The sequence below is a fragment of the Aythya marila genome (genome assembly GCF_965140915.1).
Source record: "Aythya marila genome assembly, chromosome: 3".
NCBI lineage: Eukaryota > Metazoa > Chordata > Aves > Anseriformes > Anatidae > Aythya > Aythya marila.
In genome coordinates, this window is record NC_139044.1 from 645347 (window position 1) to 663245 (window position 17899).

At 42.6% G+C, this 17899-nt stretch overlaps 1 protein-coding gene across 1 annotated transcript in view; it reads left to right on the forward strand.

Annotated features, from left to right (window-relative positions):
• SNAP25 (synaptosome associated protein 25) overlaps positions 1–17439 on the forward strand; it is a 60588-nt gene extending 43149 nt beyond the window's left edge. The window contains exons 5-8 of the mRNA XM_082757292.1: positions 7011–7128; positions 11104–11229; positions 13225–13369; positions 17102–17439. Of these exons, the coding sequence (XP_082613418.1) occupies positions 7011–7128; positions 11104–11229; positions 13225–13369; positions 17102–17170 (458 nt within the window). The 3' untranslated portion in view covers positions 17171–17439. The remainder of the gene's footprint in view (positions 1–7010; positions 7129–11103; positions 11230–13224; positions 13370–17101) is intronic.
• Positions 17440–17899: the final 460 nt, after the last annotated feature.

A 17899-nucleotide genomic window follows, 5' to 3' on the forward strand; every position in this document is an offset into this window, starting at 1 on the left:
TGTGAGCCAAGGCGCTGACCTCTCTGGAGGCCAGGAAGCTCAGTATTAAACTTGTATCGACAGTGAAAACTGGAATCATGTTGTATGCCCAGAGACATGGATAGCCGATACTTACAGGAAGGAATCAGACAACTTAAAAGCCTCCTTAAACTGGTTATGGTCATGCCTTAAGAGGTTCAGTAAATGAAGCTTGTGATTATAACAGTATGGGTTTCTCAAGAGAAAACAGCCTAACAATGCTACAAACCCTGGGAATTTTGTAATTGCTGTACTATGTTAAATGTTTAATTATGTTTTGTCCATTTTAGCCATATATAGCTGTAATAATTCCTTATTTCTTTTATTATTTTATTTTAGCGACAAAAGACTTCTATTATTGGGCAAAATACACTAATGATTACCTTGAATCCTCTGTAATTAGTGCAATGTGTGCAACTCATGGATGTCTCAACAGATTATCAGATTAAGGAAATCATTTGCTAACACTGCCATGTGATCTCTTTTCAGCTGAGTGCACAAGTCACTTAAGATTATTAGGTGTTAAATAGACAAAAACCATGACATTGATCTTTCCAGTGGGCGGCAAGCAGAATATCTAATCGCTGCAGTTGCTTGAAGCCCTGTTTCTAGATTTCTTTACAAAATTGTTTGCTAAGTTAAACATACCTCAGAAAAACTTCTCTGCCCTAACCTCAGGCTCAGTAGCACAAAGCAGAACTCATTTCTTGACATCACAAGCAGAAGTCTGTGGGATCATAAAAGGAAATCAGCCAACATGATGCTACGCAACTTGGTACTCACGCAGCCAAGGCGGCCTGGCTAGCTCCTGCTGCCCAGCGCTTTGGTGCAACAGACCGCAGTCTGGTGCGACCCTACAGAAACACGGAGCTTCACAAGCAATTTCACTACTCCTTTTTCCCAGAGGTTGGGGCTGCCAAGACTAAAAGAGACCTCCTCCAGTACCCTTTGAAGTCACCGAGTGGGAATCTGAGTGGGCTTTTGGAGCAGTCCCTATGCAAAACAAAGAGTCACCGCCTTTTGGGGCAGGTATTCTCAGCCAAAGCTGTTCCACACTGTCATTCCCTGAGGGAGCCCATAGGGAGGAGCTGAGGTTGGATGCTCCTGAATGAGGTTTTATCCATCAGTGAGAAAGTCTTTCCCGGAGCCTATCTGCATCCATAATGCTTACCTTTCTTAAACCTGGCCTTGAGTCCAACTCCCCTGTTGAATTACTGAAATATACACGTAACAATTTAAACTAAAATATTTATACTCTACACTAAAAACGTTATGCTGCAAAGGCTTATTGAGGAGTAACAATTGCTGTCCTTATTTAAATTTCTTTAAAACATGCTTGCTTAGAAAAATGGTAACATTTGGATTCATGTTGGTAAAAAGCAGAGTGTAGAAATGAAACTGACAGTACATAGGGAGGATATGAAGATAAACCTGGACTGCAAAACTGGTGTGGTCCCAGAACAGTAGCTTTTTTCCTCCAGTGGGAGGGAATATCCTTCTCAGAAACTCCCATCACCAGCTCCCATGGGAGTATCGGCAAGCAGAGCAACCTGGACCTTCAAGAATGTTTTTTTTTTTGTATGTGTGTGATGTTATCTCCACACAGCTTATTACAAATGAATTTTTTTCTTGTATTCAAAATGAGGTGTGGGGAGAAACATTTCCAATAACAGTAGCCACACAGCCCTTTTTCATCCAAGAAGAGAGAGAGGAGTATCCAAAACTTTGCTGAACTGAAAAAAAAGTGTCAATGCAACTGAAATTTTCTCCCTGCACCAGAGAAACTGCAAGTGCACAAGCAGCAGTGCCAGCGGCCACAGAGAGGAGCTTAATCTACCCAACAGATCTGTACTCCAGATCAAGTTGAGGTATGGAGGTAAAACTTTGGAATAACGAGGAATAACCAGACGTAAAACTCAGCTGACAGTGCCCTTGCCAGCTGAGCTCTCTACAGCTATTGTGTGAGTTTTGAGTTTTCCAGCTTTCCATGAGTTATGGCTGATCTCTTTCTATGGCATTGGAAAAACGACTGCAGCAAATACAAACATAATTACAAATTCTTTCTGCCTGAGAGAAAAGCCATGGCCTCATGTGCAGGCCCTTTCCCCAGCTTATCTCCTATTTAACACCTACCACGAAAATTGATAGGCAGTGAGATGTCAGAAGCAGAGCTGCTAAAGGCACTCCAGCAACACCTATGAGCTGAGCTGATTACAGTCAGAGCTGGTTTGCTAATTAATGAAAAAAAAAAAGGTGGGTATCAACCATTCCAGATTCTACAGGGAAAATGGCATTAATTATGTTGAAAGTGTAGTGCAGAACAAAAGACAAACGAATCCCTCACAAAAGCAAGTTGTGCCTCGTCTACTGTTATTTTTAGCGGCACTAGATGTGGGCTCCCCCCCAGCTTCCTTCCACTCGTATGCATGCTTGGCAATGCCTTTCAGAGCAGAGCTAGGTCAGGACTCAGGCTTTCTGAAAAGGCTGTCCTAGAAATGTACTTCACTCCGATATGATTCTCCTTTATGGAAAATGGGATCACCAGCTATCATTTGAAATAGTTAATCTGCTGATTCTCTTTCAAGCTCAGCCCTCTTGTATGCAATTATGATTACAATGTACTCTTAAATGCCCTTTTTTTTTTTTTTAATTAATATTATCCTTGTTGGAAATTGCTTCATTGCACCATACACCAGGCAAAGGGCATGTTCCCTTCTCCAAAGGCATTTTGCTGACATTCAAGAAGCCCAGGCCCCAGTACTGGCCACTAGCTGAAGAATATTTCTTATAAATTGCAGGTGGGCTGCAAAGGTGGAGCACACACACTTGCCCTGTCCTAGTCTTGCATCCCACATTGTGCTCAGATGCTTTTACAGATGTGTTTGCTCAAGAGACCAAAGGAGGAGTTCAGGGGTGCCCTTGCCACAGCTGCCCCCTCCCAGCCACTTCCCCGGATCAGTCACAGAGAAGGGATTTGCCAAGCTGTCACAGAAGCTCCCTGACAAAGGGCCACAATGCTACCATGGAACCAACAGAGAAAGCTTATGGTCCCTCAGTCACCTGTGGTGTGAACACAGAAGTAATTGACAAGTAAAAAAATATCCCTGCTTGTACCCCAAGACATGCCATTGGTTTGCTGTAAGAGCTCCAAGCAGATATATGGCCACTACGTTTGAATTCAAGTGACATTCTCAGACATAAATGGCATCAATATGCAAAAGGGGCTACTAATTTGCAGACCCACCTGGAAAAAAAGAAAAAAAAAGAAAAAAAAAAAAAGAAAGAAAGAAAAGAAAAAGGAAATTTGAATCAACATACCCCTAGGGTGTATTCTGCCTCCAGACTGAGGCAATGGCAGTTACCTTATATCCTATATATAAGTGTAAGGTATATATGTATATAAACATAGATATAGACGCAGTATATTTAAAGACCACTGCAACAAACTGTCAAAAGATGTTTAAGCTCTGACACAGAAATGCTTCTGTAAATTAGAGATAAAGGACTTGATCTTTGCTGGTGAGAATTTACAGAGATTCATGGCAGTATATGCCAGCAGACTGTCTGTCCTAAAACCTCTAATACAATACACAAAGCTGGAAAAATCTTTGAAAACAATAAATTAAGCTTTTGATAGCCATCTAATTTCTTACCAGCAATGATTCTTTCTAGGCCAGGTTTTAATATCATTCATACCAAAACAAATTCAGAGCGACCTCAATAAGTTAATTCCTCTATAATATTTATGCCTCAATAATTGTGGTTGGACTCATGAATCTATTTACTTGCCTGTGGGACCAGATCTTTGGCAGGTATAAATTGGTGTTGCTCCATGAAGCCAGCATAACTACGCTGATTTAAACACATTAACGATCCTGCCCACTATATTAACAGCTAGCAAATGGTTTTAAGGGCTGTCTAGACTTCTGGGCTACAAACATGACATGGGCTTTTTACACTGATGAGGTTTCCTGTAAGGAAAGATAAATTAGTTGCTGATCACTTTTATCTTCAGAAATACCATAAGCAACACAGAAAAATCCTGAAGCGGGAAATATTAAGCCAGATTCCTGGAGAGAGCTATAACTTAAACTAAAGTCTTTAAATCACATCAAATCTACTCCTCAGTTAACACTTACCTACTCAGGCAGAATAGGAAACAGGAAAAGAAAGTTCAGAAGGCCCTATTACAGACCTGGCCTCAGAGACCTGAGCAAGGAAGCCAGGACTGAAAGCCAACCGGTGGTACTTGATCTAGGACTGATCCCTGCAGTCTTAGGTGGCATTTCCTATTGCACAGCCCAGGTTAGGAAAATGCAGGCGGCACGGCTGGTGGAAGAAAGGTCAGTTCCTCTTGTCCCTCCCAGTGTCAAAATATGTGTGTGGAAACTGCCTTCTTTTAGCTGAGAGCCTGGAAAACCAGCCAGGCTCTACAAACACAGTTCTCTCAAGCAGAAAGAGGGAATCTGCAATGGAAATTAGCAATTCCCATCACACTGCATAAGCCAGCAGAAAAGCCAGCTGACACTGCCACAGCTGCTTCCCAGAGCAAGGGTGAGCATCGCCCAACTCTGCAGGATCAGGCAGGGCTCTGAGCTAGTGAGGAGCACAAGCACTTAGAGGAATATTGCCTTTTTCCATGTGCTCACATTTCTGATGAGATTCACAATCTGTGGGTACAAACGTGAACCGAAGCTTCTGCTCAAGCCTCCAGGCCAAAATGTAGAATTACCATGTGCAGTAAAACAATACAGCCTTGCACTTCTGGTTCTTTGCTCAGCAGTTTATCTATCTGGCAAAACACATGCGAGGAATCTCTCAGGTTTCATTATTAGGTTCCTGATCCTTTGCTCACATTGTACGCGCTCCTTTTAGAGGACACTGCCGGGTAACTCTGACCTTCTCTGGGTTTGGGATCCGTAATGCCCGTGGTATCAGGAGACAGGCACATCCAGCTGAGGAGAATGAGGACTGACAGCTGAAGAGCAGATGCGGCTGGCAGTACTGACATGGCACCTCTCCTTCTCCCAGCCCAGCATCATGCAAGGATTAAACAACAGCACAAGTCCAGTAGTTGAATTATTTCAGCTTGAATAATTTAGGACAGGATTATCAAGGCCCTCTAGGGGTGAGATGCCCAATTCCCATTAAAATTAATTAAATAGAATTAATTTTAATGGGAATTGGGCATCCAAATCCCCTGAACAGCTTTGAAAATGTAAGCCTCAATTGTTAGTAGAAACCCAAGTAAGAAATTAGGCCTATTCATGTTCCCAAACAGGTTAAGAAGAGTTTCATGCTGACGTCAATGATTTTTTTTCTAAAATGTCTTTTTTTTTCTTGGCTGGGCTCAGTTAATATCAGGCACGACATTAGGTTTCTCCTATAACTAGTGCTGTCTTAGTTCCTTTCCTCTCAAGTCTAATCCTGTGTTTATATTTTCCCTACTTGAATATAGGGAAAAGGAATGTAATTGTTTTTTACTGGGATTGCTTTACTGAGACTCCTTAGGTATATTTTTTACAATTTTTTACTGCCGTTCCAAGTAACTTTCTCATCCCATGTAATACTTATTTAAGTTTGTCCTTCATGAAAGAAATGGTGAAGCTTTCCACTAGTGTAAAATGCCATAGCTACCACAGACTCGAATCCCTGATCCCCTGGGGTCCACATCTGTTTACACCAGTGAGGATCTGGTCCTACAATTTTACATTGCGGTGTTCTGCTCCTCTAACACACTGCATTATTCTGATCTACCAAGTCACTAAGAAAACCCTACATCATTGTCTGCCTCAGGTGAAGAAGACAAATTCTGTTTGATGCCAGCAGGCAGAGGCAGTGCCTGTATCAGGCTGGTTACTGGGCTTGATGCTTTGGTCACTTGCCCTAGAGCAAATCAGAAGTGACCCCAATGAAAAACCTTAGTCTTCACCTATTTTTTTTTTTTTCATAAAATGGCTTGGGGAGAGAGATAATGTACATCACACACAGTGGTCCTCTTTCAGTGAGCATCAGGCTCCTCTGGTGGTTGTAATCCCTCTGTGTTTGCTGGGGTTACACCTGATTTGCAGCATCCACGTGAGAAGGAAAATCAGCCCCAAAGCCACGCTCAGATCAGAGATTAACCTCCCACACCAATCAGAGCAGCAGGTCCCAGGTTCCTCAGCCTCTGGAAAGAAGGAGTACTTTGAAATGGCACTTTACAGCTCACACCATCTCTGGTCCCATTACTACCAGCTCCCTCACTCAGGCACCCACTAACCCGAGCAGTTACACTGCCACACCTCACCTAATTCCAAGGCAGTTTTAAGTGTAAGTAACTGTGGTATTGTCCATGGAAGGATACATTTTCTCTTGTATTAACATGCATAAATGCAAAATAATAACACTTTATCTTTCTTTCTCTTGGATGTCATTGGTGTCTTAGTAAGTGGATGTATTGTAATATGTTAATGGACTTTAAATTTTATAACCCTTCCTTTTTACATCATTACATCTTGTTTAAATTAATATATTTCAAACATCTTCCTCCTTTGTTTTATTCTTTCCATATTAGTAAAAAACATCTTCGGCATCCAGTACGGCTTACATCCTTTTAACAATGCATCAGCTCAGATTAATGCATTGTAATGTCATTATTGATTCAGTTCTACATGGCCATTTTTCACATTCTGTTGAAGACAAAAACAAACAAAAATACAATTCATTCCACACTGTCATCCCTTTGTCCTGACCAGAACAACTCGATCGTGTTGAAGAAGGCATGAACCATATCAACCAAGACATGAAGGAGGCCGAGAAAAATTTAAAAGATTTAGGGAAATGCTGTGGCCTTTTCATATGTCCTTGTAACAAGTAGGTACTGGGTACCGGCTCTGCTATGTGGTGTCCAGTTTTTTGTCACAGTGAATGTCTGAAGTTTTTGTCTTTTTTTTCTTTGTCCTTTTCCATCTGCTTCATTCTGTGGGGATAAAATACTTGTGTTTAATCAGAACAACTGGAACGCATCGAAGAGGGAATGGACCAAATCAATAAGGACATGAAAGAAGCAGAAAAGAATTTGACGGACCTAGGAAAATTCTGTGGTCTTTGTGTCTGTCCATGTAACAAGTAGGTGCTGCCTGCCTCATCTCTTTGAGCACTTAAGGCTGATCCCAAAGGCCTTGTGAAGCTCATCCTTGCTAGGCACATGGACAGGATGAGCATGTGGCATGCAGAAAGAACGATTCTGGTTCAAATGCATTCATCTCATAGCATAGACAACTGACTGGGAATTACTGTAGATGCATTAAAATCAGGCATACTGCAGTGAAAGCTTCACTGTCGACACCTTTTAATGGTAAAAGTTTCAACATTTTACACAAAGTGTACTAAGAGGTTCCATTTTCCGGCAAACAAAACCACTGGGGCTACTTTATTCCTGGAGGCCCTAAATTTTAAAACATACTTTCACAAAAAAAAAAAAAAAGTTTAAAAAACAACAACAGCAACAAAATTTGTAGCTCAAAAATGCAGAAGAGCCAATAATAAACATTACTCAAAATTATGGATGAAAACCATACTTCTTTTCATTGTTCAACAGAAATTGTCCTTGATGAGAGCCTGAACGAAACATGACGTTTCACGATTGGAAGCCAACTTGAAATGGTTTTCATCCTGCCATAGACAACCAAATTTGAGAAAACCTAAACACGTCATGCCAAATTTCTCTCATTTGGGTAGCATGTACACTAAGCAGAAATGTTGAAATGCATCGAATTTGCTTGCATGCCATCACTCTTGAACGAAACCGTCCTCCAAGTAATGCAAAGCTTGTTTTAAGTGCCAAATGAAAATGTGATGTGCTGTTACGTGGGTGTAGGAAACAGGGGACAAAGTGGACTGACCAGAAGTCTTTGTGGAACAGCAAATCCAGCATGCAGTGAGTCAGCTACCACCTAGGTGTCAGTGAAACCATTTACACATGGTTGGCCAGAGACAACAGCGCAGAGTGCAGGGGTCCTGCAGTATCATTCACCCTTTCTGCGTGGCACAGAAACTTTGTTCACAGGCGATCATACCACAACTATCGAGACCAAATGAAAGAGAGCAGTTGTGCAGTTGGGTAGGAGTTTGGCCTGGAGTAGGAAGGGCAGGACTGGGCTTATCAGGCAACATTTCTTTTGAAGTGAATTCCCTTGGGACCCAATGCAGACACTGCCTTAGATTTCAAAATCCATTTTGCTCCTGTGTTCACAGCCATACGTACATTGCTGGGATAAACATTCTGCCCAGAATATGCGTACTACTGCCTGGTGTGCAGAATGGGAGAGGTGAGGAGGAATGGGAAGAGCTATGCACAGACCCAGCCCTGGTCAGAGGACCTGCCTGCAGCCGTATGAGCTCTGGCACAGGCTGCATCCTGCCCTCCCTCTGCACCATGGCAGGAGGCTGACCAAGAGCAGAAGAGGTGCAGGCAGAAGAGCATGCAGCAGAAACTTTGACACTCCCACACTCTAAAAGCTGCTGCAGCTTAGAGAGGAGCAAGCCAACGCAGTTGGCTTGCTTCTCCTGGAGAAATCTAGCATACATCAAAAGTTCTTCCTTGAAGCACGCACATACAAAAAAAAAAAAATCCCCATGCATTTTGCAGGATTTTTTATTATTATTATCTTTTTAAAACAGATTTAATATTCTGTACTGTAGGAAAGGCTAAGCTGACAGTCAGACCTGTGGCGTGGATGGGGTTACTACCTGACATGTGGCCCTAAAGCATTTACCACTACACAGTGGTCGCAGCATCACCAAATCAATAGGTGCAAGAACAGAAAAATACTGCATGCATTCGACGTTCATTTTTAGAGGTGTCTCCTCCCTGCTTTAAGGCAGTATTCTGACTTTTGCAGACTGTAGCCAGATTTCATAAACTAGCACTGCTAATCAGTGAACATGTTTAGAAAAAAAAGTATGGATGAACAATGCTATGAGAGACTGTTCCTTGAGCTGTGCCAGGAACCAGCTGGTACAAATAAGGTGATATTCTGAGAAGTGGAGTGTAGGAAGGCGAGAAACCCATACAGCTTTGGGCATCACTATCACTGTGATCCCCTAATGCTCTTCTGGCTAGTGGTAAATTAAATGCATATATTTCAAAAAGATTGACCATTTCATGTATAACTATATGCCGCTACTTGTAAATGAAACTCGGTGAGCCATACCAAAAGGCAAAGTTCGATCCTACGTTCTTAAAAGACCCAGAAAGCCCATGGCATGAAACTTTGTCCAGACTGCAGTCAAAGTACAACTGCTGCTGACCATGAGCAAGCCCAGACTTCACCTGTTTTAACTGGAAGTCCACAAGAAAACAGAGATTAAGCTCTGGGTGTATAAAATCATTCACGTTAAATGCAGAGACTGTGTCACTTTGAGTTGTGCAGGTCGAAAACAGACAAATATCTGTAAATGTGCATGCAGCAAGAGAACCACTTTCACTCATTTCTAGAATTGCCAACGTCAATGTGTAGTTTCAGAGAACTAAGAAAAAGGAAGCCAAGTACTCTTCACAAATTGTAATAGGAAGTCAGCAACAAAGAGATGAATATTTGGGAAAGATCCTCTTTGCATCTGTATTTTAATTCTACATCAAAGCATGCAACACAACTTCAGGCTCAACAGATGCTGAGCTGCCTCAGGGGGCATGGAGAGAACATAACACCAGACATGGGTTTGTTGCGTCCTTTCCCAAAGCCCCCAGAAGCATGCCAAGTATCTCCCCCCAAATCCAAGCCACAGGGCTGTTTGCATGTATATGACTGAAGAACAGGGGAACCATGGAGACTGGCAGTTCCCAACAGCTGTGGTGGAAACTGCTCCACTTCTCAAATAAAACCAAGAATTCACAGCTACAGACCCCAAACGCTCACCCTCTCCTGTCACAGTGTTCGGTCTAGTCTGACATCCCCAGTGACAGCAACCCTAAATATGCTGCACATGCTAATCTGCCACTGAAGGTATGCCTGGATTTTAATTTTCTGTCCACGGCAGCTCAGTCAAAAATGGCTCTCTGAAAGCTACTCTAACCGTCATAAATAATAAACGTAGTGACATGTTAGGCTATTTTAAAGTCCTGTGGTTTAAAGCTCCTGAAGGAAGTGATGATCCATTTTTGCCTGTGTCTTGCTTATTGTGAAGGCTGTTACTGCTGATGCATTAAGAGTATGATGAACTATTGGGGCAACTGTGCTTAGTGAGAATGCTTTACTTCTTATTCATGCCTGTAGCTGGTGCATGAAGAAAATGTAGAAAAATTTCCCTTTCTGATGCTAGATTGCTTGTATCTTTTCTTTTCTCCTGCACTCATTTCACTTCTGCCTATTTTACTTTTTGTCTCTGTGGACAAAGGTTTGTACATCAACTGTCGATGTATGATTACTATTTTCAAGTACCGATATATTATTTGAAAATCTAATGAACCCTATGAATTTTATGATAAAATCATCCCCAAACCACCGTGGAAAAGGTTAGTGGCTTTAAATGCCTATTATGCCACATAAATGTTAACAGCAAAAGCTCAATCTTCTGCATGGTAAATGTTAAAATCTAGCCAAATCCATTTTTCTCTAAGAGGGTGTGTTGCTGTGATGTGATGTACACACTATACTTGGCAGTTTTGTTTTGATGTCTGTCTGCCAGTACGTTCTCTGTGTTTGATGTCACAACGTATGTGTCACTGAAATGAAATAATGTTTTCTAGTTATCTGTATTTCTTCTCTTCTTCTTTTTTTCTTTTTTTTTTCTTCTTCTTTTTTTTTTTTTTTCTTCCTTTCTGGAAACCAAGTCAACATCTAAAAACCTGTCTGAAGTGTTGTAGACTTGACAATTGCAATTCACCCTATTGGAAACAAAACCTCTGACCATCACAGTTGCTGTGGCAGTAAAGTTAAAAAAAATCCTTTTATTCAGGGTTATGATATATCGGTATATAATCAATGACCCTCTATCTGAAAACTCATTTGCTTGATTCAGCTTTTAGCTTGGAGAAGTAAAGAGTTTTGCATTTGTCCTTGTCCACTCGATGCTTTGTTACTCATCATCTTTTTTGCATAGGCTTAAATCAAGTGATGCTTACAAAAAAGCCTGGGGCAATAATCAGGACGGTGTTGTAGCCAGCCAGCCTGCACGTGTCGTAGATGAACGGGAGCAGATGGCCATCAGTGGTGGCTTTATCCGCAGGTGAGCCTTTTTCTCCACCGTTTTCTCTCGATTTTCCTTGTCAGTGATATATTTAGATTTCTTCCATATGGTCATGAGTTCTGTGATGCTCGTTAACTCCTTCAGCAGTGCTGGGTAATGAGGTGCAGCCAGTGTTTTCCGCTGGGTGGTGGGTACTTAGATGCAGGTCAACACCCACTGGGACAGGTGCTGAGGACCCACTGCATCCAGTGACTCCCCCCAGCCCTGCTGGCACTTGAGGTAGCGCAGAGGGTGGTGATGTGCCGTGAGTCCTGGATATCAGAGTTTCAGCCCTAAGAATCAGAAGATGCTTCAAAAAGCAGTCCTAAAACTTCCTGCTTGAGACTGACCAGATCTGGGCAATAATAAAATAGAAATAATAGCTAGTTGCATACTGCACAGCAGCAATGTTAGGGTGCAGACTCTCACAGCTGGTCAGCCCTGTCTGCTGCACTCCAGCACCCTGGAGGCAACAATGTACAGTTGTCAAATACCTCAGAAATGAAGTGCCAGATAAATACTGGTTTATGATTACTGCCTCAAGATACATAGAGCTCATTATCCATCCTTGCTAGAAAATGTACCAAAGCATCCAGCACCTCTTCCTTTTCAAAAAGAGAAGAGCCTCGGGCTCTCTGCCAAAGCAGAGCCAAGCGCAGCACCTGAAGCACACTTTCTACCAGAGGTACATCGTTTTTGAGAAAGCCACTTCCCTGCTCATGACTATCCAGAAAACCTCACTGACCAGGGAACGATGATCTATTCCTCAGCTGCTGTAAAATCACAACTGTGGGGAAACATCAACACCTCAGTGGCAACCCCTGTGCACTCAGATGAAAGCCAGTTTGAAACACACAGCTATACTAATGGCAACCAAGCTGTAAACTTCCAGCAACATGTAGGGATCCCGCAATAAGCACGTACCGATTACAGTGTGTATAGAGCATGTATTTAGATGACAATGCCATCAGCTGAATGGATAAAGGCATACCAGTAGGCAAAGCTTTGATCTCTGAAGATTAAGGACACTGGATTAATAAGTAATTATCTTTCCAAAAACTATTATCCACTTATTTTTTTGGCTGCTGTGATGAAGGGAAATCAGTGTGATAGAAACAATGCTGTCATGCAATCTGGAGCGTGGGATGGAGTTGCCATTTAAGTTTGCTGGGTCTGCCAGTCACTATTTTTTTTTTTTTTATTTCTGGATGGCAGCCCCATCAAACCAAAGGCTGGGACATGCTAACAGAATAGAAGTGAAGAAAAGTTATGCCATCCCATAATTCTTTCACGACCAGCTTGTAGCACACTCTTGGCACCTCTATGAACACAAATTACACAAGAGGCTCAAAGTAGTGATTTTCTGAGTGGGGTCCATGGCCTTGCTTGTTCAAGTGCCAGTCACCACAAGCCTCTCCAGTTGCTGGAGCACTGGACTGTGCCCTGGCCCACGTGTGAGTTTTTCTTTTAAAAAACAAGCAACTGTAAAAGACAGGACTAAGAGGAGAGAGAAAAGAGGCTGTCCTTGCCCAATATTTCAGTGAGCCCCAGGTCTGCGAGGACTGGATGGTATCCTGTGTATGTCAACGCAGGGAGCTGGTACGGCTTCAATTCCATCATGCTCTGGCACTTCCACATGCTTGAACCACAGACAGGTCCATGTGAAGCATCCTTCCACTCTTCCTCATCCTTTGGGAAGGACCATTGCTAGCAGAGAGGTGTAATAAGTGGAACAGAGAAACTCAGACAAAAACACGTCTAGGAACAGAAGGAATGAGTAGTGACAAACCCAGACAATTAATCCCCGCATCCAAAAAATAAGCATGTGAAGGTTTTCAGGCTAGCTGCTTATTAATCCCTTTTCTTCACAGCTGAGCATAGCAGCATGCTCCACAGGTGACAAGCGAAGGAGGATGCAGAGGAGGTTCTGGGTGAATCAGACTTTCGGGGGAACTTCCTCTCTCTTTGCTTCAAATAATTGTTTTTTGTTCCCAGGGTAACAAATGATGCCCGGGAAAACGAAATGGATGAAAACCTCGAGCAGGTCAGCGGCATCATTGGCAACTTACGTCACATGGCCCTGGACATGGGCAACGAGATCGACACACAGAATCGCCAGATTGACAGGATCATGGAGAAGGTAAGAACTTAGGGAACCCCAAAAGGTGCTGTGTTTTCCCTTCTGCAAGCACAGGCTGTGCCCAAGAGGGGCAGAAGGTGTGTCTTGCAGCCTGCCCTCACAGAGTAGTAGTTTTAATTCAGCTTGGAGGAGGACTGGGGATGGAAATAGCTCCTAGAGCTCCTTTCCCTTCTCCTTCCCTATCTCTGGGCCGAAGCAGAGCTTGCTGCTATGGATCTTCAGTAACCTTCCCTGCAGGCTGGGTTGAACCCGCATTGTTGGCTTTGCAAGACAGCAGCTGGCGAGACCTCTTCCAAATAAAGTCTCTTTCTGCAAGGGCTTTGGGAAAGGAGAAGTACCCTGAGTTGTGCAGAACTGTGGAGGTTGGACCCTGGCACTTCCTGGCAAGTTTTAAACCTTCCTGGACTTTACTTCCCTCAGAAACTCCCCAAGAGTTTCAGAAGGGGATCACTTGTTTAGAGGACCAGTCCCAAAAAGACAATGGGGACATATTAAGCAAGGCGGTAAGGTAATGGTGCAGCCACCAGCTCTCTCAGCATACTACACATACCGGGACCCTACACGGGCCCCATGAAGTCCAAAAGCTCAGTCTTTCTATCATGAAATCACCATTTGAAAAGGCAGAGAGCACCATGCCAGTGCCAGGCTGCGCTGCAGATTTCTGAAGCAGATAGCAGCACCCTCCAAACCCGGCTGGGAACTCACTGCCGGCCTCACATCCCAAGATCTGCAAGCCATCTGCATTCACACTGGCAGAGCTCCAGGCACCGGCACAGCCAGGCTGAAGTGATATAAGAGGCTAGATCTTCATCTGGTGTAAAATCAATACAACACTTGATTTCAGCTGAGATTTACACAACCTGAGGATCTAACCCAAGGACTTACATGTGCTGCTTAGACTTAATGCTGACCTTAAGGGGTAGAGCTTTTACTCCTGAGCCTTCTGACACATGCAAACCTTCTTACATGAGCAGGATGTCCACACCTGTTTTTCATGTCAAGTAATTATATCAGAGCCTGGCAAACCAAAAAAAAAAATAAAGAAAATATTGCAGTCAGGGATTCACTCAGATAACTTTCCTTGCTGGGGTTTGATACCAAAGAGTAATAATAATTACTACTACTACTAATAATAATAATTGGGTGAAGTATAAGTTGTCTTAAAGGCAGGAAACTCACCTCACACAGCACAGAAGAGTACACAGCTTTGTGTATGCATGAATGCAGCCGTCCTGAATTCTCCTATCAATTCGTGCTTGTAAACATCTCGGTATTGAAATCACTGACCAGGCCCTTTGTGGTCCCCCACATGAAGCACATGGGCTCAATCTCGAGGCAGTGCATGCTGAGAGCAGCTGGCTAATGGAGGGACTGGCCTTCCACATCTGTGTGGTGTTCCTGCAGCGTCACATGTACAGCATTTCATGCAGCCATGGAGAAACTGCAAGCTATTGCCATTTGTTGAATTGAAGACCAGTGACACAGTTCTGTAAGACGGGCAGTGTACACAGAGCAGCACAAAAACAAGACAGCCTTCAGTCTCTATGAAGATATGCCGAATTTCTCTGAGTAAGGACATGTGGCCTGAGCAGTAATGAGATACTAGAAAAAGAAACACAATTAGGAAAACCTCCTATAAAAGACAGGAATGATATCTGGGTAATATTGAAGCGACAAGTGCATACACATCCACTTTGCAGTGCGATATGGTGGCGGGCAATAGGGCACTGACGGAGAGGCTTCCTTTTTCTGACCAGCTGGAGCACTGTGCTTTTGATCAGCCGTGATCATTAGAAAGACTGGCACACATTGCAAAGGCTGGGGTACATCACAAAGCTAGCCCTAATGCCTCTAAAGCACTTATGTTAAACTGGATGCGTGCATCCAAACCAGAGCAATGTCATAATGCAGAGAGGTAATCTGATCTATCCACAGTAATCGGGGGACACAATAAATAAAAGGCTTTATCCTTCCCTCAGATCGGAGAGAAAAAGACAAAAACTAAAATGATGACGTGGTAAGTAGGTCAAATGGGCCAGACATCATCACCAGAAGACAACCTGGCCCTAAAACAAGCCATTATTGGGAGGCTGGGAGGAAAGCAGAAGGGTCTGAGAACATTTTGTGTTGACCCAGGTGGGAAGGTCTGGGCAAGGACTCCCACCGCCTTGGACCAAACATCATCCAGCAAAGTTAGGCTTTAGGATTCGCATTTAGGAACATTATGTTTCATCAATACTTACTAATCAATGTGCATGCATTTCATGACAAACTTAACTGCTTCCAAGCCATTAAGTTATTTTTTAGATAGTCTTTTGGCAAAAGCACATGAAGCTATTCCATGACAGACAAGGTCAAATTCATAGCTAAAATAAAGGAGTGTGGTTCATAATGAGTAGTTATGCTGATTTACGCTTGCTGAGGATCTGGCACATGCTGCTGTACTAAAAATACACATCTACATAGCATTTGCCAGATCTATTATGGAGAAAAGCCCAAGATGCTTAAGAATGATTTATTGCACATCAGTATAACCATTTTTAAAAGGTTTTGAAATGTATGTGGGAAAGTTGCTTCACCATTCTGCCTTGGCAAATTGGAGATTTAAAATAAATCTGTACAATTTGGATACACCCCAGAGAAGGGGGAATAACCATCAAAGTTTAAAAAAATGAAGACATCAAACCACAGAAAAGAGCTTGCTGTTTGATGTCATGCTTTTAAAGCAGTAACACAACTCTCACCTTTCCCACAGGTCTGATTTCAAACACTGAAAGCATTTTCTGTCTAGTCCCTCTGCTAGCATAAATTGGCATAGCAACATGGGCTTGAAGGGAGCTTTGCCAGTTTTTGTCAGCTTCAGCAATGTCTTTGTCTCCAAAACTACCTTCTGCAGAGCAACAGAAAGCCACGGTGAAAAGTGCTCTGTCCACTGGAAGAGCACTCCTAAACCTCCAAGGTGTGCTGCTTCATTAGCGGCGTTTTTTAAGCATGGGAAGTGTTACAACAAGGAAGACGGCTAAATTAACAGCTCAGCCCGTGCTGGACTAAATTCCAGTTTGATTCTTTCAAATAATGGTAGAATCCCAAATGGTGATAGACTCCCTTCCTTTGCTTAATCCCTGTCTGTGCTGCTGCCCGATGAGAGGTTACTGTTTTGCAACTACGCTGGCGAGCTTTTTGTTGAGAGAAAGCAGTAATGGCACCACTCCTACCTACTCCTTTCTTGTCACGTGTGCAACCACGAGATCCAGACGGAGCCCATGTCCACTGAATCTAAGTCTTACAGAGCACTGGCAGCTTTTCACTGGTGAAGTCCACATGGCACATCATCAGTTTACATGCCATCACTGTTAATGGTGCAAGCAATTAGCACCAGCTACAGAGCTGGCAAGGTGTTTTCTTCTGTTTTATTCTTCTCTCTTCTCTTCTCTTCTCTTCTCTTCTCTTCTCTTCTCTTCTCTTCTCTTCTCTTCTCTTCTCTTCTCTTCTCTTCTCTTCTCTTCTCTTCTCTTCTCTTCTCTTCTCTTCTCTTCTCTTCTCTTCTCTTCTCTTCTCTTCTCTTCTCTTCTCTTCTCTTCTCTTCTCTTCTCTTCTCTTCTCTTCTCTTCTCTTCTCTTCTCTTCTCTTCTCTTTCCTACTGATGCAGCCAACACCAGAGGAGTGTCCTCAAAGCATTATACACGTTTGCTCTCTGACACGTACTAATTTGTCTCCTGTGTCTTTCCCTAGGCCGATTCCAATAAAACCAGGATTGATGAAGCCAACCAGCGTGCAACAAAGATGCTCGGCAGTGGTTAAATGCAGCAAAGTGCATTTCCTTTTAATGCTGTCCAAGAGGGCAGTACCTTCATGCTTTTATCATGGTATTTACCTACTAGGTTTGCACACATGCACATATCAACCCCATTGTAAATGTTGTCCTGTGTAGTTTGTCAGCTTTCCAAAAATGATACTTGTAATTATTTTTTTCTAGATATCTTTCTTTCCAAAGGTTGTACATAGTGCTGATTTGATGGCTATAGCTCACTATGATGTTTTCTGGGATTTTTCCTTTCCTTGTTTCTGTTTGGATTCCTTTTCTTTTTTCCTCTCCTCTTTTTTTTTTTTTTTTTTTTTTTTAATGATGTTTGCTGAATGACAACATTGTTGGAATGCTAAACGTGCTGTTAACCTTTAAATATACAGTATTGTTCTTGTAAAACTGTGACATTCCACAGAGCTACTGCCATGCTCCTGTCTTTGGGTATCATGATGTTTAAGCACTTAAACCTGCTGTCTTCGGTTCTTCATTGCCATTATCCGTTGTTATGATTTCATGATTAGACAATGTGGAATTATATTACTATAACAAGCATTGCACTACAAAGTGATGTGATTTATGCATTTATGCATGAGGAATAAATAGACTTTTAGACTCCTACTTAAACAAGACTTTTTCCCATGGCAGTAGCACACCAACAATGACAACAAAAGCATGCTCAGTATTCGGACTCTTTTGGGACTATGTTATACCAGCAAGTTTGCAGT